The 21,270-nt window shown below is 38.6% G+C and overlaps 2 protein-coding genes across 2 annotated transcripts in view; both read right to left on the bottom strand.

Moving 5' to 3' along the window:
- The window catches only part of LOC136264605 (uncharacterized), a 105,787-nt gene extending 91,173 nt beyond the window's left edge, over window positions 1-14,614 (bottom strand). The window contains exon 1 of the mRNA XM_066059413.1: window positions 14,604-14,614. The gene's annotated coding sequence lies outside the window, so the exon portion shown is untranslated. The remainder of the gene's footprint in view (window positions 1-14,603) is intronic.
- The window catches only part of LOC136264644 (uncharacterized), a 70,762-nt gene continuing 52,601 nt past the window's right edge, over window positions 3,110-21,270 (bottom strand). The window contains exons 8-9 of the mRNA XM_066059422.1: window positions 17,675-17,861; window positions 3,110-3,687 (exon numbers count right to left, since the gene is read on the bottom strand). Of these exons, the coding sequence (XP_065915494.1) occupies window positions 3,362-3,687; window positions 17,675-17,861 (513 nt within the window). The 3' untranslated portion in view covers window positions 3,110-3,361. The remainder of the gene's footprint in view (window positions 3,688-17,674; window positions 17,862-21,270) is intronic.

Raw genomic sequence — 21,270 nt, 5'->3', positions numbered from 1 at the left:
CCCCGACCTCCACCCCCCGACCTCCACCCCCCGACCTCCACCCCCCGACCTCCACCCCCCGACCTCCACCCCCCGACCTCCACCCCCCGACCTCCACCCCCGACCTCCACCCCCCGACCTCCACCCCCCGACCTCCACCCCCCGACCTCCACCCCCCGACCTCCACCCCCCGACCTCCACCCCCCGACCTCCACCCCCCGACCTCCACCCCCCGACCTCCACCCCCCGACCTCCACCCCCCGACCTCCACCCCCCGACCTCCACCCCCCCCCGACCTCCACCCCTTTGTGAGCACTCGTGATACTACTTCGCTCGTCCAACTGCTCAGATTTTCTATCTTATTTGGCGGGAAACTGTACAAGCAGCTACAAGTACTGGAAGTGACTTGAAAGGTAACAGATTGATGCATCTTTTGTGTAAATTTCATACGCGTGCTTGCTATCCTTGGAGAGTTATGCTGGCTTCAATTCTTTAAAACCGTTTATCTCGGAACTTCTAATGTGCGATTTGGATCGTTTTTCCAAAATCCAGTCACATATTGAGAATTAATTTGAGCATAATAGGTAAATTTTGAGCAGTGCAGCATAGCATAATAGGTAAAATAATGAGCATAATCGGCGGGTCCCTATAATCCTTCCTCAGTTTCCTATTATGATTATGGTGTATACAATTTAAACTGCAACTGTTGATTAGTTGAGTGCTCTGAGTGTCTTACTTGACAATCATTGTGTGCACATCAACTGGTGAATGTGAGGGAAGCACTCACTATCACTAGCTAAATGTAATGCTGTGAGAAACTGTGATAAAACATCAAAACTATTTTAATGATTGTCTGCAATCTGCATAGTTGAAGGCCTTATCCGAATGCTTGGTTATCTAAACAATAGAAACGACTGCTTTGTTAGAGTATTTCGTCTAAGATGTATGTTCTATTAGAGTATTTTTACAGGGATCTGTATAATAATGATTTATAAATGAATGGGCTTTCACTTTTTGATCATCTGAATATGTCTTGGTCCCAAAGGGGTCAGATAATCAAGGGAGCACTGTACAATTAACTTTGAATACTGCATTGTACCATACCTTGAATAGCATGGTACTCCGTGGCAAGTCAATAAAAACCAAAAATTTCCCAATTGTTTGACATTGCTAATATGGATGTAGAATCATAAATATTTCTGTGCAGTGTAGTAGAAATGGGGAGAGAAATTTAATGCGCTTATTTCAGAATGGCCTTATTTCATAGATCAAGTTACTTTAATAAAGCAGCCACTTTTATTTTGATAAACTTTTTGGCAACTTGCCAGGTCAGGATGAAGACTTCCATAAAACTTAAGATGTCCACATAAAGGAAGGCGATATTGGTAGATTTGACACTATTTTAGCAGTCAGGTTACTCTATCTCTCGTACTAGACATTAAGAGGCCGTATCACAATTTGCCCATCATCTCTTGTCCACTACTAGTGCAAACTTTGTGAACGTGTGGTATATTGTTAAGCTACAGTGACATTTACAACTATAACGTATACCTCAGTATCAGTTGCTGTTGACAAGAAATTGCATACATGTAGTGGTTTCATAAAGTAACAATTACCAATGTGTAAATGGATTGGACTGCTTACTACTCACTTAGACAAAAGTTCCAAATAATCAGTGTTGGGACAGTTACTTTTTATAAGTAACTAGTTACATATTACTTGCTACAGAACTATTTAGTTACAGTTACATATTACCCAAAAATAAAGTAACTATAATAATATTACATATTATATTACTTTGTGTCTACAGCCTTTAGCTGTCATGTGTGAAACTACCACCTTATCACATGACATAATTTCATTGTTGGGCAATGTGCAAATCTTGGTTATAAGTAAGTTTCATTCAGTAAGCTTCATTACTTTGTTGTGGCTAGGCATTACTCAGTGGATCACAACCGAGATTAGTAACTTCGTTACTTGTGGTAATAATATTATGTAGCTAATATTAAAGTCGTTACAGTAACTATCAGGGGCAAATCTACAAATTTTCAGAGGGGGTTTCAGGTTCTCTGGAATTGCAACTTCAGCCTAGCTGTAAGTCGAAGACCAAAAAGAAAGAAAAAAAAAACTGCTTTTGAATGCTGTGAGGGTGATTTAAGAAGCGAAGTTTTGCCAATATAAAAAGCCATAAAATAATACAGTATTTGTAATTATTATCACCCACACGAATCATAAGGGTGTGCGCTATAAAACTGTCCCTGACTATATTACTTAGGTAACACGTTACATTTGTAAGTAAAGTAACTGTTATATTACCTGTTTTTATAGCGCATTTTGTTATATTACTTAGTTACCACAAAAGTAATAATATTACATAATGCGTTACTCCCAACACTGCAAATAATGTACTTATCATACACTGTTTGCATTAGCAAAATTTATTACCTCCTTTCATAGAGGCAGTTTAACCATCACAAGTGAAACTTCGATAAATTTCCTAAACCAAATGATTTTGAATTCTACCATTTTATACTAATGTTAGGCACACCCAATAATCAAATCAGCGAAGTTGGCTTTGTTGGTATCATACAGTGCTCTCATATAACACATGTTCATGTATACAGGATTTTGTTTTGTTTTGATTTCACACTATTACATTACATTTAGGTCACAAACTGCTGAAGAAAACAAGTCAGTAATTGATAGTTGGGGCACACATTCAGATGAAAATTAACTCTGACGTAATCCTTTCTTTTTGATGCAGTATGTGCATGTTCACCAGTCATAATAATGTCACAAAAAAAGTAAGCAATGAAACCAGTATAAGGAAAAATTAGGAATTTTAAGTTCAATTAAGATCACAGAAAAAAGTAGGGAAACAAGGGAAGTTGCCTCCTGCAGATATAATAGTGGACATTTAATCCCTAATTCAGTCATGTCATGGTATAGACTGATATAGGGATTAAATGTCTACTAGTATATCTGCAGGTACAGGCGACCTCTGAAGGATGTTGACTGAACACATAATAGTTTTCTGCCCATCCATTAGAATGATGTAACATTATGATGGCAGTGACAGATAGACTATTGTTAGTTTTCATGTAAAAGTACACAACACACTTGCACTGTATCATGATATTCTCCATTAGTTCATCAATTAATTCATACAAAAATCAATCATTGTTTTTAATTTTAACACAAAACTTTACTAAAATATGAAGACAAGACCATCATAATATTATACATACTGCATGAAAGCTTCTGCATCATAATCTACACACATATTCACAAACATAATAAATCTAAAGAAAAATTAAAAAGGGATACAAAACATAGTCTCTCAGGACACCAGCATCATCAAAATGATGTATGTATACTTCAGTCACTTAGTAACAGCATAAGCTGGGTTAGTATCCATTTTGATAGCATCTTTGTTCATAATAGCATAAGATGGATTAGTATCCATTTCCACATCTTGACCCGTTAGAACAAACTGACTGTTATCTTGAGTACCATTGTTCTTATTGTTATTTGTCCTAACAATTTTCTTGAGTTGACGTTTATCATACATTCTGGTAATGATGACACTGATCAATGTAGCAACAACAAGTGTGATAATAAATGTGACTACTAATGTGATAGCAACTACTACTCCTGCTGAGAGGTCATCATCATTATCTGATGATCCACAATCACAATCACCTGCAGCTGTGTAGTACATATGTGTACTATGTAACTACATTATACACAAACTACATAACATAATTATTATATATCATGCAGACCTCACTTAATTACTACAAATTTGTATTTTTCCATCCTCCTTTAAATGTACATCAAGACACACGGTAGTGTGTCGTGCAGCCCAATAAGCCGGCGCGCCACACCGTGAGTATATTAACAGGAAGAAAGAAAACAAAATTTTCACACTTATGTAGCTCTGTGATCCCTAATCCGATTGGAACCAAATTTGCTACAGAAGTGCTGGCCAGTTAGGGGAGTCTACATGCCAAATTTGAAGAAAATCACTCCAGCCATTTCCAAGATACGAGCGAAAAAAAGTTTTATTTTAATTTCTTCGCTTTTTTCTTCTTTGAAGATCTTCTTCATTTCGCACTTCGCAAAATCTGCCATAAAACACGAATGCGTGTTCAGATCAGGCTGAAATTTCGCACACTTAAAGGGCTCATTAAGACGGATCGTAATACCAACTTTGGTAGGAATCCGATGAACATTCACGGAGCTACGACCAATTATTTGCGTAAAATAAGGTCGAAGGTCTGCCACGCCTACAGGATAAACCCCTTGGAGGAATGAGTTGAAAATTGAAATGTAGATGGAGTAACCATCGCAGGAGTGAATTTTTGTGGTTTGAAAGGAATTGAGATAAAGACCATGGAGATATGACACAAAACCCAACTTGTGTCAAAATTACGTGATCGATTTTTATGAATAAAAAAAACTATTAGTTTTTACGTCTACCAGACAAACCACTTAGAGCTATGAGCTGAAAATCGGTATGTAGCTGGAATAATCATCATAGACAATCCTTGCAGTAGTACAGAAGAATCGGATTACAAACCACTGAGTTATGACTCGAAAGCCAACTACGTATAGCAAATGCGAGATCGAGATACTCTAATAGAACATTCACCCTAATAAAGCATTCAGCTATACGTTTATAACTTAGTCCATTATAGAATTATATTACATTGCAAGTTATTCTGTGGGGAATTCAGCTACAAACAGTTAATCTGATAGACAATTCAGCTACAGGCAAGTCACCCTGTAGAGAGTTCATCTAGAAACAAATCACCCTGTAGAGAGATCAGCTAGAAGAAGTCACCTTGTAGTGAGTTCAGCTACAAAGAAACCATCATGTAGAGAGTTCAGCTGCAAACAAATCACCCTGTAGAGAGTTCAGCTACAAACAAATCACCCTGTAGAGAGATCAGCTAGAGGAAGTTACCTTGTAGATAGTTCAGCTACAAACAATTTACCCTGTAGCGAAATCAGCTAGAAGAAGTCACCTTGTAGAGTGTTCAGTTACAAAGAGACCACCATGTAGAGAGTTCTGTAATAAATGTAAAGTATTTAACATCTGCTTCATCTTTTCTTCTTCCTGTGGTAAAGAAAAAAAAAAGATTGGTTAAAAAAGCCCCAAAGCCGGCCATAGGCCGGCTTTGGGGTATACAAATACAAAAAGAAGTGAAATATAATCCAAAACAGCCAAGCTGTAAAAAAAGTGTGCGGCCCTCAAAAAGGCTATGGTGAAAAAAATGTGGAATCCAAGGTGGCGGCCAAAAAATGGCTGTGATGGTAGGTTAATGGTAAAAATTTAATAACAACAATTCAGGTGAATTTGGTCTCTTTTTTACAGCTTGGCTGTTTTGGATTAGATACAAATTACACTAGAAACAAAGTTTAAGTATAGTTATTTTTTAACCTAAGTTACAGTATAACTAGTTACGTATACATCCCTTGTAACTAAGTTACAAGGGATGTATACGTTACAACATTACGTTACTAAGTTACAACTAAGTTACGTTACGTTACGTATGTTACTAAGTTACAACTTTGTAACTATTGTAACTAAGTTACAATAGTTACAAAGTTGCTAGTAACAATGCTTTACAACTAAGCTTCTGCAATTTTTACACCACATATGCCACAGCAGCTACATTCAGTGTACTGAACTACATGATTCAGACTGTGCACTGTGAAGTTATATTTGAGTGGTACTGTACAATATTTCCACAATGATTTTTAATGGAAGAATGTCAGTGTGACTTTCTTTGGGGGATTTCTACTATACAGTACTAATGTAAGAGTCAAAACTATAATATGCAGTAAACGTGCACATTAATTTATTAAATCATTAGTTATGACAAATATTGCTACACATCAAACGGCATGTCAACTGCAGTCAAATGCAGTGATACATCCAGTATAAATGGTATAATGCAGTATCCAGTATACACCCAGTGGTTATACCGTATAACCACTGGGTGTCTAGATAACTAACAGTCCATATTGATGAAGTTGCATGCATGACCACCATATACGTACAACATGTATAGCATAATTATTTTTAGAAACTTTCTAATAAAGCACACAAAATGCTAACAGAGCAGCAACAATTTTGGTGTTCAGCTACATGGTGATACTAACATTCAAACAATTATCTGTTACCATCAAATTAGTAACTTTTGATATACTTACAAAAATTGAAACACAAAATTTGTGGAGATACAAGACATACATGTACATAGTACACTACTGCACAATACTTCCCTCTTTCATTTATTCATATTTAGCATTGCAAGTTTTAAGTGTGTAAAACGTATGTTGCATAGGAATGTTAGGACTGTAACATTAAGAGTCCACAATTATAAAAAGACAGGAAAGTGTCCTACATATTTACTTGTGCAAACCTGCATAGCATGTTAGTAGATAAGGCAATCATTGTATTATAACATCTTAGTGTGTAGAACTACAGTATGCAAATAAACTCATGCCAAATATCACTTGCTTGTGGTGTGTGTGTGTGCGTGTCAAAGATTATTTTTCGATAGGGAGCCACCTCAGAATTGACCTTTACAGGTAATTTAATGTTCAAAAACTGTCAGTTTTGTCTCTATTTCATGTTTGTATGATCCAAAATCTGCAAACTTGGTATCAAATTAAAGCTTTTGCCCTAAAGAATAAGTTGGTTTTACAGAAGTCTATAGCATACTCCATTCTAAACCTACTATGATTTACTATTGTCTCCCACCCACACACAATTTTGAAATATGTACAGAAAGAAGGTTTACTTTTTCAATACTTTTATTTTTTTAATAAGGCTTTACAGCACAAGTGCTGAAGGTCTGTAGAACACCTGGTCTTACAGCCTGTTGAAAGTGATTACATAAGGTGTGTTTGAAAAGGTAGAGAAAGGAGAAAAAATCCATGACTAGCATGATTTAGGTAGCCTCGAGCCTGCAGCCATCCGATTAACACTCAAATGCTTACAGGAGTCTGCCAGGCAGCCATGATGTTTTCTCCTTGTCAATTTCATGTATATGTATCCATAGGAACTCTAGAGAGAGACTTATTATCTCAAAGTACCCTATGTGGAACCAAATGGACATTAGTATAATTTATTAAGGCTTTACAGCACAAGTGCTGAAGGTCCATAGGACACCTGGTTCTACACGATGTTTTAAAGTTGTTACATAAAGTGTATTTATTCTGTATAACAATTTGCCATGTTAAATAGGCATGATACTTAGGGATAGATCAATCAACTGCCATGGGTTACATGCCCATGTGGGTCATTATTCTGAATTTAATGGCGGGTGTATGTATGAGGTACTGTACAATTTGTGTGAATTTTGCAATTTCTTCATTCATTAAACTTCAGCTATATGTTTTTGTATGAATTCACACATCTTGACTAAGCTTTCTGGATTCTACTTTATTGAATCATCATAGTGAAGATGATTGTTTGTGTTTTGTAGCTTGCAATTGCAGAAATTTCTGCTGTAGATTTTATCTAATCAAAAACAGCCAAGCTGTAAAAAAAGGTGCGGCCCCCAAAAAGGCCATGGTGAAAAAAGATGTGAAATCCAAGGTGGCGGCCAAGAAATGGCTGTGATGGTAGGTTAATGGTTACATTTTAACAACGACAATTCAGGTGAATTTGGTGCCAAGACCTTTCACATCTTTTTTCACCATGAACTTTTTGGGGGCCGCACCTTTTTTTACAGCTTGGCTGTTTTTGATTAGATATCACTTCTTTTTGTATTTGTATACTGCAAAGCTGGCCTATGGCTGGCTTTGGGGCTTTTTTAACCCATGTGTTTTTTTCTTTACCACAGGAAGAAGAAAAGAACTTAAAGAAGATTTGTAATACTTCAATTATTTTTGATTTTATTAGTAATTATACAAATTATATACATATATTTATTACATGCCCATTATTCCCCACAGGATATTTTTTTGCAGCTGATCTCTCTACTGGGTGACTTGAAATGTAGCTGAACTATATACAGGATGGTTTCTTTGTAGCTGAACTCTCTACAAGGTGACCTCTTCTAGCTGGTCTATCTACAGGGTGATTTGTTTGCAGCTAAACTCTCTACATGGTGGTTTCTTTGTAGCTGAACTCTCTACATGATGGTTTCTTTGTAGCTGAACTCTCTACAAGGTGACTTCGTCTAGCTGAACTCTCTACAGGGTGATTTTTATGTAGCTGAACTCTCTACAGGGTGATTTGTTTGCAGCTGAACTCTCTAAATGATGGTTTCTTTGTAGCAGAATTCTCTACAAGGTGACTTCGTCCAGCTGATTTCTCTATGGGGTGATTTGTTTCTAGCTGAACTCTCTACAGGTGATTTGTTTGCTGCTAAACTCTCTACATGGTGGTTTCTTTGTAGCTGAACTCCCTACAAGGTAACTTCTTCTTTACAGGGTGATTTGTTGCAGTTGAATTCTCTACAAGGTGGTTTGTTTGAGGCTGAACTCTCTACATGGCGGTTTCTTTGTAGCTGAACTCTCTACAGAGTGATTTGTTTGCAGCTGAACTCTCTACATGATGGTTTCTTTGTAACTGAACACTCTACAAGGTGACTTCTTCTAGCTGATCTTTCTACAGGGTGAATTGTTTGTAGCTGAACTATCTACAAGTTAACTTCTTCTAGCTGATCTCTCTACAGGGTGATTTGTTTGCAACTGAACTCTCTACATGATGGTTTCTTTGTAGCTGAACTCTCTACAAGGTGACTTCTTCTAGCTGATCCCTCTACAGGGGGATTTATTTGTAGCTGAAATCTCTACAAGTGATTTATTTGCAGCTGAACTCTTTATGTGATGGTTTCTTTGTAGCTTAACTCTCTACAAGGTGACCTCTTCTAGCTGATCTCTCTATAGGGTGATTTGTTTCTAGCTGAACTCTCTACAGGTGATTTTTTGCAGCTAAACACTCTACATGGTGGTTTCTTTGTAGCTGAACTCTGTACATGATGGTTTCTTTGTAGCTGAACTCTTTACAAGGTGACTTCTTCTAGCTGATCTTTCTACTGGGCGATTTGTTTGCAGCTGAACTCTCTACATGGTGGTTTCTTTGTTGCTGAACTCTCTACAAGGTGAATTCTTTTACCTGATCTCTCTACAGGGTAATTTGTTTGTAACTGAACTCTGTACAAGGTGTGTTTTTGTGGGTGATCTCACTGCAGGTTGATTTGTTTGTAGCTGAACTCACTAAAGGGTGATTTGCTTGTAGCTGAACTCCTTGCATTGTGTCTAGTTTCTAGCTGATCTCTCTACAGGGTAATTTGTTTGTAGCTGATCTTTCTACAAGTTGATTTGTGTGTAGCTGATCTCTCTGCAGGTTGATTAATTTGTAGCCGATCTCTCTACAATGTAATTTGTTTGTAGCTGAACTGTCTATAAGGTGATTTGTTTGTAGCTGATCTCTCTGCAGGTTGATTTGTTTTAGCTGAACTCTCTACAGGGTGATTTACTTGTAGCTGAACTCCTTACATTGTGTCTAGTTTCTAGCTGATCTCTCTACAGGGTGATTTGTTTGTAGCTGATCTCTCTACAAGTTGATTTGTGTGTAGCTGATCTTTCTACAGGTTGATTTGTTTGTAGCCGATCTCTCTACAGGGTAATTTGTTTGTAGCTGAACTCTGTACAAGGTGCTTTTTTGTAGGTGATCTCACTGCAGGTTGATTTGTTTGTAGCTGAACTCACTAAAGGGTGATTTGATTGTAGCTGAACTGCTTACATTGTGTCTAGTTTCTAGCTGATCTCTCTACAGGGTGATTTGGTTGTAGCTAATCTCTCTACAAGTTGATTTGAGTGTAGCTGATCTCTCTGCAGGTTGATTAATTTGTAGCCGATCTCTCTACAGGATAATTTGTTTGTAGCTGAACTGTCTATAAGGTGATTTGTTTGTAGCTGATCTCTCTGCAGGTTGACTTGTAGCTGAACTCCTTACACTGTGTCTAGTTTCTAGCTGATCTCTCTACAGGTTGATTTGTTTGTAGCCGATCTCTCTACAGGGTAATTTATTTGTAGCTGAACTCTCTATAAGGTGATTTGTTTGCAGCTGAACTCTCTACATGGTGGTTTCTTTGTTGCTGAACTCTCTACAGGGTGTTTTGCTTGTAACTGAACTCTCTACAGGGTGATTTGTTTCTAGCTTATCTCTCTACAGGTTGATTTGTGTGTAACTAGTCTCTCTACAAGCTGATTTGTTTGTAGCTGATCTCTCTACAGGTTGATTTGTTTGTTGCTGATCACTCTAAAAGTTGATTTGTTTGTAGCTGAACTCTCTGCAAAGTGTTTTGTTTGTAGCTGACCTCTCTTCAGGGTGATTTGTTTCTAGCAGATTGCTCTACAGGTTGATTTGTTTGTAGATGAACTCTCTACAGGGTAATTTGCTTGTAGCTGAACTCCTTACATTGTGTCTAGTTTGTAGCTGATCTCTCTACAGGGTGATTTGTTTGTAGCTGATCTCTATACAAGTTGATTTGTGTGTAGCTGATCTCTCTGCAAGTTATTTGTTTGTAGTCGATCTCTCTACAAGGTAATTTGTTTGTAGCTGAAGTATCTATAAGGTGATTTGTTTGTAGCTGATTTCTCTGCAGATTGATTTGTTTTAGCTGAACTCTCTACAGGGTGATTTGTTTCTAGCTTATCTCTCTACAGGTTGATTTGTGTGTAACTGATCTCTCTACAAGCTGATTTGTTTGTAGCTGATCTCTCTGCAGGTTGATTTGTTTCTAGATAATCTCCCTACAGGTTGATTTGTTTTAGCTGAACTCTCTATAGAGTGATTGCTTGTAGCTGAACTCCTTACATTGTGTCTAGTTTCTAGTTGATGTCTCTACAGGGTGATTTTTTGTAGCTGAACTCTCTACAGGGTGATTTGTTTCTAGCTTATCTCTCTACAGGTAGATTTGTGTTGATTTGTTCATTGCTGATCGCTCTAAAGGTTGATTTGTTGTAGCTGAACACTCTGCAAAGTGTTTTATTTGTAGCTGATCTCTCTACAGGGTAATTTGTTTGTAGCTGAACTCTCTCCACAGTGACTTGTGTGTAGCTGAATTCTGTGTAGCTGAATTCTCTAGAGAGTGACTTAATTGTAGCTGAATTCTCTACAGGGTGCATGACTTGTTCATAGCTGAACTTTCTTCAGTGTGACTTGTAATGTTCTGAATCTCTATAGTGATATATTTGCTTAACTCTCCAAATGGTGACTTGCTTCTTGCTGAACTGTCTATAAGATTAACTGTTTGCAGCTGAACTCCCTACAGAATAACTTGTGATGTAATAAAATTCTATAATGGAGTAAATAAATTAGCCGAATGCTCTATTAGGGTGACTGTTCTATTAGAGTATCTCGATCTCGCATTTGCTACACGGAGTTGGCTTTAGAATCATAACTCAGTGGTTTTTTATTATTATATTTTATAATTGTAAGACTCATATGCATGAGCATAGTACGATTCTTCTGTACTACTACAAGGACTTTCTATGAAGATTATTCCAGCTATACACCGATTTTCAGCTCATTGCTCTAAGTGGTTTGCCTAGTAGGCGTGAAAACTAATACTTTTTTATTCGTAAAAATCGATCGCGTAATTGTGACACAGGTTGGGTTTTGTGTCATATCTCCATGGTCTTTATCTCGATTCCTTTCAAACCACCAAAAGGCACTCCTACGATGGTTACTCCATCTACATAGCAATTTTCAACTCATTCCATGAAGCGGTTTACCCTGTAGGCGTGAACAAATCGATCTTGTTTTACGCGAATAATCGGTCATAACTCCTGAACCATTCATCGAATTTGTACCAAATTTGATGCTAGCATTCGCCGTTGGACTCCCTTTCTGTGAGCCAAATTTCATGGCGATCGGAGTACGCGTTTGCTTGTTATAGCAATTTTTGCAAGTGTGCGAAAAGACGAAGAAGAAAAAAAACGAAGAAAAAAAAACAAAACTTTGGCAGCTCGTATCTCGGAAATGGCAGGAGCGATTTCCTTCAAATTTGGAATGTAGACTCCCCTGGCTGGTGGGCAACTGTGTAGCATATTTGGTTCCAATCGGATAAGTGATCACTGAGATACAAAGGTGTGAAAATGACGTTTTCGTTCTTCCTGTCAATATACTCACGGGTGTGCGCGCCGGCTTCTTGGGCCGCACGACACACTACCGTGTGTCTTGATATGAACTTGCAAATATATAGTGTCACTAATGTTTAGTATCTATCACTGAAGAATATAAATGTGACCGAATTTTGGAAAATTACCGACATGGGCGTATTCGACACCTAGAATATTTAATGGCAAACCTTATAGTGCTAATCTACTTGTTGATGGTTTTAAGCCATTCTCAATACCTTAAATTACAAAAAAATCTTGAAATATTTTCAAAACTGTGCCCTGCTTTTATTAGCAACTCACTAAACATTAAAATTCTAATTATTTCACATGCACCCATATGGGTGATTTTCCACATATTTGAATAGCAACTCAGTATACTAGTGCATATCATACTATATAAGTATTGCTCTTATTAAATTTATTAAAGTTCAAATCATGGGGTAGGAGGGATTTTTTCTCCTTTCTTTGTCCCAATTTCTGTTTCACCTTATTGTAGCTACTGTAGGTTAAGTAATCTTTAAGTCTCTAGTTCCAGTTTGTTAGGTTAGGTAATCCTAAGGCTGCAGCACATGTTGCTGTCAGACTTTCAGTGCTGGTCACTGTAAAGCTCTAATAACAATAACAATAAAGCTGTGAAACCTCTCTGATTCAACACCTACATCTAATCCAGAATACATCTGTAATCTGACACTGTTTGCTGTCCCAATGATATAAGACTTTTTGTCTGTTTGATATTGCTTGACAATCCAACATCCCCACACATCTTTTTGAGCAAGATGTGGGTGATAACTAAGTTATAACCCAGTAGATAATAGGAAAATTCTACACGTCAAGCAACTTAACTAAGTAAAATTGATTTATTGCTCATACGTACATATGATATACAGGTACTGGTCATGGTGCAGGTTTTAAAATCATAACATTTGTCCAAAATTGAAGTAGCGTGACTTATTTATTATGTTGTGCATTTTAAAATATTGTCTGGAAAGTAGTAACCTAGTAGTTCTCTTAATTCTTATTTGTATTTTACTGTGTGATGTCAATAGGGTTGCAATAAGATAGTAAAAGGATTGGCACTTTATTTACAATAGCAGCATAAAAATTAATACCACTAGCCAAACAGTGTCATACTACTTGCACATATTGATCACCAGGTTAGTAAGCACTGCTTAATGCTAGTTCCCTGTACTACCAATCATGACACATCAACACAATGCTTGATATAATGTATATACAGCTTAAGGATACATATAGAATGGGGCATTGTTACAGGGTGACAACTAAACACATACTGCATGCTTAAGTGTAGCTACTGGCTATTTTATATTCCATAGGCATCAGTACCATTTTAGCCAAGTGTTCTATCTTATGTAGACAAGTATGTAGTGCATTTTATTGTACAATGTACGTTCTATGTCTTTATAGAGACGTGGTCTCTTAACACAGGTGGCCACTTACAATTGTAAATTATATCATATATCTAACTTAGCATCTAATTATTATGTTGGAAATACAATCTGCACTATGTATAAGTACCATATTGCATGATGTGTGTGGGTGGGAGAAAATAAGACTACTTTTTGCTCTTATAAATGGCTATAACTTTGGAATAGTAAACGCTATGGACTTTCTGTAAATGTCAATGTGCTCTTCAGAGCAAGAACACTAAGTTTGTGAATTTTTAACCATTTATAGGTGGGACAGATGAAAAACTGACCATTTTTAAGCATTAAATTGGGTGTAAAAGTCACCAAAGGTCAAATCTGAGGTGGCTCCCTATCAAAAAACAACCTTTATGATACCTACAAACTATGTGGCAAGTTTCATGCTTTTATCCAAAAGTGCACAAAAAAGGTCTTGGTACCCTAACTACTTTTCTTCTTCCTGTGGTAAAGAAAAAAAAGATATGTAAAAAAGGCCTTGAAGTCGGCCATTGGCCGGCTTTGGGATGTACAAATACAATAAAGAAGTGATATCTAATCCAAAACAGCCAAGCTGTAAAAAAAGAGTGCGGCCCCCCACAAGCGGCACCAAATTCACCTGAATTGCTGTTATTAAAATTTTTACCATTATCCTACCATCACAACCATTTCTTGGCCACCACCTCAGATTTCACATCTTTTTTCATCACAGCCTTTAAGGGGCCACACACATTTTTTTACAGCTTGGCTGTTTTGGATTAGATCAAGACACATGATAGTGTGTCGTGCGGCCAAGTACAGCTAGTGTGGGCGCACGACAGACAAGTATGTATTTTACAGGAACCAAGAAAACACCATTTTCACGTATCCGTAGCTCGATAATGGCAGGATAGAAATTAATCATTTTTGCTGTGGAAACCTTCAGGGTAGGGCACCTCCCATTCCAAATTTGAGGTGATTCCGCCCATCCATTACTGAGATACGCACCTTCAAATTTCGTCACCCTATAGAGAATTCAGTTACAAACAAATCACCCTGTAGAGAGTTTAGCAACAAACAAGTCACCCTATAGAGAGTTCAGCTACAAACAAATCACCCTGTAGAGAGTTTAGCAACAAACAAGTCACCCTGTAGAGAGTTTAGCAACAAACAAGTCACCCTGTAGATTTCAACTAAAAACAAGTTACCCTGTGGAGATTTCTGCTACAAAGTAGTCTACCTGTAGGAGAGAGGACATGCGATAATCTTCGTACAGTGTAAAAAATGCATCATTATAAAAAAGTATCTATAGAATTCAGGCCTTGATGTCTTCTCCTTTCTGCAGAAAAAGACAAGTAAAAGAACTACAAAGCTGGCCACAGGCTGGCTTTGGAGTATACAAATACAAAAAGAAGTGATATCTATACAAAAACAGCCAAACTGTCAAAAAAGGGTGCGGCCTCTAAAAAAGGTAGGGTGAAAAAGATGTGAAATCCAAGGTGGCAGCCAAGAAATGGCTGTGATGGTAGGTTAATGGTAAAATTTTAATAACGATAATTCAGGTGAATTTTGTGCTGAATCCTAGGAGAAGGCAACACAAATTCACCTGAATTAAATTTTTTCCATTAATCTATAATCATAGCCATTTCTTGGCCGCCACCTTTGATTTCACATTTTTCACCCTGGCTTTTTTTGAGGCCACACCCCTTTTTACAGCTTGGCTGCTTTTGTATAGATATTATTTATACCACAGTGAACTACTGCATAGTGGTATAAGAAATTTTGCCACTGACATAATTAAATAAATTATGCTTTACCGTTTTCTTATCTAATGTACTGCAACAGTGTGTGAAAACAACGTCTAGACACCAGACAATTCCTGGTCAATTACAGCAGGTATCAGACCATAATTGAATTTGTCCGGAAATAGTGTCCTTTCAAAGTGTAGCTGAGTTTATATTGGGCTAGGAGGGAGGCTAGACATGATGGTATTGACACAAGTACACAAAAAAAGGAATTTTCAACTAGAGTAGGGACCATAGCACATCAATAAAAAGTACTGAAACAAGTTGGAGTAGTGCATGATATTAAACAATAAGAAGTGTTATATCCTGTGTTCTTAATGTTTTACTGTGATTAATATCATGGACTACTCCAACTTGTTTCAGTACTTTTTATTGAAGTGCTATGGTCCCTACTCTAGTTGAAAATTCCAATTTTTTGTGTACTTGTTTGTTAACTTTTAAAAATTATTATGACTGGTGAACCCATGCATACCGCATCAAAGGAAAGAAACGGCACCCTGAGCCCCAGCTACCAATTATCGTCTGAAAAGTGAAATATCCATTACGCTTTGTTTTCAGCTACGTTCAACCTGTTACATACCATTACGAATCAAGAACTGTTCAAAAAGCACCTTTGCAACCAAAGTAGCCACTATGAAAAATATGGATAATTTCTGTTATGAAGGGAAGCCATCACATACTATTGCCAAATTGATGCCTTTTGCTGTCAGCCAAGATGAATGGGACACAAAGGAGGACACTGGTAAGTCCATGAAGAATGCATTACACATACTGCGGTATGCTGCGATGTCGAACAGTGAAAAAATCAAGCCCGTATCCTTAGCTGTTATTGAGTTACGTTTGTCTGAAGGTATCATCAGTCAGTAGAAAATTCTGTTTAACATTTAAAAAAAAATTCCATAGCAACTTGTTGAAAGCATTTTGGGTCAATCTGAAAGCTTGTTTGAGTTTAGTTTTACCTAACCAATACTGTCTCACCATCGTCAGGAAAAACTGAGGCTGGTTTTTGGGTGATGCTTTTTTCGTGGGCCATGCCTACACCTTTGTGATCCCTATTGTACAGTACTATTGTACTGTATGATGTTATGTGTTTTTGGTTTGTGGTGACTACAAAGGTACTGTATGCCCAAAATGAACTCGGAGGTTAGTAGTTTCTGTGCCAGCCTACTTGTCTCAGTCATCTATGTATACTACAGTAGTAAAACGCAGATTTCCAGTAGTACTTTTACTTGTGGTATTCATAATCACCTGTACAGCCAGTTTTTAAGCTAGGATGAATAAGATATAAGTGTATCTCTTAAGTTCATACACTGAATTAGGGATAAAGCCACTACAACTATATTCTAAACCATGGCGGCATATAAGCAAAGTTTGATCACATAATAAAAGCAAGTAGAAGGCCTTGACAGAAGTACCTATGACTCCTTTCCTACAAAAGCCCTACCATGCAAACGCTATCATATGACAGTATAATCAACACAGGCATAAGAGTAAACAAAAATAGGATCCGGTACATGTGTACCAACTGTAAACCTCTTACAACTGTGATATTCCTGCTATATGTATGAGCACACTAAGAGGAGTCTCCAAACATACACACAAATACACAGACAGACAAAAACATGCATACAAGCAATATTATAGAACTTTCAGAGGATGATACCCACATAAAGTGTTTATACCACTTTGACACCTCAGATCAAAGGAAATCACAGGTTTATATTTCACATACTGCCTGATCACAAGACTATGGTTAGGGCGATATCATGATATAGCCCAATTTACAAACTTATAGCATATTTGTGTTAGTCCAAGAACAAAAAAGCAAGTTTTGCTACTTGGACTTTAAAAAAATGTTATTGAACAGAATTTTCTACTGATTAACTGACTTACAAACTGATGCCTTTAGACAAGCGTGATCCCAGATAAAAATTACTAAATTAAGCCTACTAACTTCACTACAGTGGAACCTTAGTTATCCGGATTCTCAGTTAACTGAATTACAGAAATTACTGTAGTGACTGTTCTATTAGGGTAGTTGAAATACTGATATTGTAAAATTTTTGCTTTATGCTATTTAAGGATATTTATATACAGTTTCAGATATGGACTTTTCAGACTTATGGACTACCCCTGGTCCCAAGGGCATACCATTTCTTTGAACTGGTTGGGCATCAAAGCCAAGAGCAAACCGCTTTCCCAGGCAATATGTGAGCTAAACCCTGAGTGGTGCCTTTGAACTCCCATGCTAAAGTGGTATATTTATCACACGGGTTCTTGTATTGTTGAAAAGAAATAACACATCACTTAATTACATGTACATTAATTTCTTACTGAAAACTTTGCTGATACTCCAAAGATTATCCAATAAGACAACAACTTCACACGTAATGTTATCAGTAATCACATCTTGAGGTAGCAAAAACTCCACTGACAGTGGTGCACGTATTGTCTTGTTTTGTTGTATTCTGTATATGTTACAGGTGAGAGATACTGTATAAGTTATCCCCAGATTGATAGCCTATCAACATTGTAAAATACAAGCTCAGGAAATGAACATTGTCAAATACAACAATAATGACATCTACAATATCACATACTTGATGTGTACATATTAGTACTGTGTGTATGTACACATAACCACACAAGTACATATGCATATAGGCAATTAATTAAAGGCTTATGGTACATTCTTTTAATATTTTTTTTGTGTGGCTTGTTAAGCCTTGCCTTATACAGTTATTACAGTACTAAATCTCTAAATATCTTTCAACACAACCCTCCATCCTTCACTGTCTTCTTGCAATATAATCTCTGCTCAAATTTTATTCCAGAAGTTTATCGCCACTTTTTGCCAGTTATGATGGAAACGATCCTATGTCTTAAACATATGTAGACTAAGCCCTGATTTTACTAGCATATTAAAAATTATTAATTTAAAAATGAAGTAGGGATCCAAACAATAAAAAAAGGTGAAACAAGAGATGAATGATGGTATTACAGTATAGCTCAGTGGTACATTGGTGCAAGTTTAACAGCAGGTTAAACAGGGTTAACTAGCAGGGCAGGTACAAAATGTTTGCTCAGGCTCTAAACCTGTCTGACTACCCCCCTTGGTAGCATTCCTATCATTTACACGCTCACTTCAAAGCAATCCCAAGGTGTGCAAGCTCATTCGAGTAAACACGATTCAGGAGTTGTTGTTCAATTCAAGCTCGGTGATACCAGGAAAGATGGATAGCGAAGAAGCCTCCAACTCCGTTCCTTCGGTTCCTGTTCCCACTTCCTCGTCACCAGAAGCCACTGCTCCAACCTCCAGAATGCCTCCAGTCGCAGTTTCATCTCCATCATTGCAAACGCTGTCGACCTCTACTGGGCAACGGTTAGCTACCGCGGTGGCGGACTTGATCCAGTCTCGCTGTATTCCGAGCAGCAACCTGCTGACAGCAACAGACCCTGTCGCTACTTCCGGCGCTCTTCCGGTATCCTCACCGGCTTCCACACCATCCACTTCCAGTAAGTCATTCCAGAAACCATATTTGCATGCATCTTTATAGGTGACAATGAGAATGGGCGGCTGGGCACCCAAAAATAGCCAGCATTTTCAAAGTGACAATACGTCACGTGCTACTCTAGTGCGTATCGTGCTTGGAAGTGGTAGACGTTAAATCCCACCTCCAAAGACCTTGATGCCATCGTCGTCGCACAAGCTGGTAGACGCCAGAGTCTCTGTAAGGCTGGTAGACGCGTAGTCTCAGCCAAGCAGGTAGACGTGCAGTCCCGGCAGCAAATGCAGGAATGCGCATCAAGGCTCCCCGTCGCCTGGCAAATTAGCTACAGCCGCCCAGGCTCGCATATCCCACAAGGATAAATAAGCAGATTGTCTTGCCTTATCCCACAGGTACGCAAGGAGGAGGTATTGGGTTCCACTTACCAGTGGACCCACTCCTGTCCTCTGGGCCATCCCTACCCCCGCTAGGGTCTCTAGTCGAAGATGAACCACCTCACACTTCGACTAGCGGCAGCTCTACAGTAATCAATGAGGGTCTACCACCCATCCCAACAAAACTTGTTGAGCGGATACGGAAATGGGAATATGTGGATTTGGCTCAACTACTGGATGACTACTGACAGCCTGAGGGATACACACTTCAACCATCTACCGGGGGACTGTGTTAATAATCAAGACTATAGGAACCACAGTCACTGTTCATGGAGTACTCCGCTACTTTGAGCGTTTTGGAACTGTGGAGCAGGACAATGCCGAGTGAGGCCCTCCACAAAGCCAGCATGAATGTAAGTATGGGCAACTTGCTCGTCACATCGTCCTCGGAAATTCCATTGGAAACATGCCTCTTTGGAGTTTGGGTTGGATGATTTCCTGTTAACCAGAACTTGAGTCGGTCTTGAGTGAGATGACGTACCTGAGAAACGCTGTTGAGCAGACTGGCAATGCCCATATATGGTGAAGTTCAGTTCTCCCCACTGTCGCAAGTTGCGTGCTGCCATCCACTGGCGATAGTCAATGTCATACTTCATCCACTGGAGGCCTAGTTCTTGGGACAATTGTAAGATAAGGTGGAGGTGGGCTGCTAAACCAGTGGTCTGAGCAGTGGTTGAATCACAAGAAGTCAATACTGCCATATAACGTGAGTTGCCCAGCCTAGAAGTCACCTGGTATCCTCCTGTTGGATAAAAATAAAAGATCTACATGATTCACACACCTATACATTAGGTCCTACTCTACGCATACATATCATGCCTTAGGTTAAAGTTAGATGCTCCCAATAATATTCATCTGAAAACTTCTAATAGGAGGAGGCCAGGTGAGACCCACTTTCCACCCTCTTGGGTGTGATCTAATTGTGGGTACTTGTTTCTTTGTAGACCTGGATCTTCATTCCAGTGGATGTTGAGGGGCAACTCATACGAGTACATGAAAGACCTGCTGGCACTGGACTCGTACAGACCACTTGCCACAGCTAACACTCCAGAATTCATACTGGACTACAATGCCCAATTCCCGCTGAACCAGTCTGAGTGGGCAGTCCTTCTTACAGATCACCCAGATCACTCATTTGTTACGTACATTCTGAGAGGAATACAGGAGGGTTTCCGTATTGGCTTCAACAGACAACACTAGCTGGGTACTTCCCCTGGCAATAGGCCATCCTTAGTTCCTAATATCATCACAGAACACCTGTGGAGAGAACTATCTCTGGGTCGTATGATCAAACTCCATTTGCCCCCACAACTTACACACTAGCCCGATTGGAATAATCCCAAAGAAAAACAAACCAGGGAAATGGTGTTTGATTGTTGACCTTTCATCACCAGATGGTGGCAGTGTCAATGATGGCATCTCTACATCCCTAGCGTCACTATCGTATTCCTCAGTAGACCACCTAGCAGCACTTGTGCTTAAAGTGGGTAGAGGGGCATTTCTAGTGAAGGCTGACATCAAGGAGGCATACAGAATGATTAAGGCGCATCCCCAAGACTGCCATCTCCTAAGTGTGAAATGGGAGAATTCAATCTTCATAGACCAGGCCTTACCATTTAGCCTACACTCTGCCCCAAAAATCTTCTCAGCGGTAGCTGACGCAATCCAGTGGATGCTTCTAAACCAAGGGATTCCCAATTTACTCCACTACCTGGATGACTTTATCCTGGTTGCCAAAAACCACTCAGAGGCCATAATCCAGAAAAATACTTTAACAACAGCCTGGGAAAAGCTGGGGGTACCAATGGAGGTCTCAAAACTAGGGGACCCTCTCAAACCCTCAAATTCTTGGGAATTGAAGTTGACACAGTTAACTCTCAACTACGTCTTCCAGAAGATAAACTATCTCAGCTGAAGAAGGAACTGGCCAGTCTTATCCTAGCAAGGACTGTGTCCAAGGGTGACTTGGAGAGCCTAGTGGGGTTGT

This window comes from Dysidea avara, chromosome 1, assembly GCF_963678975.1.
Source record: "Dysidea avara chromosome 1, odDysAvar1.4, whole genome shotgun sequence".
Taxonomy (NCBI): domain Eukaryota; kingdom Metazoa; phylum Porifera; class Demospongiae; order Dictyoceratida; family Dysideidae; genus Dysidea; species Dysidea avara.
This window is presented reverse-complemented; position numbering and strand designations above follow the sequence as displayed.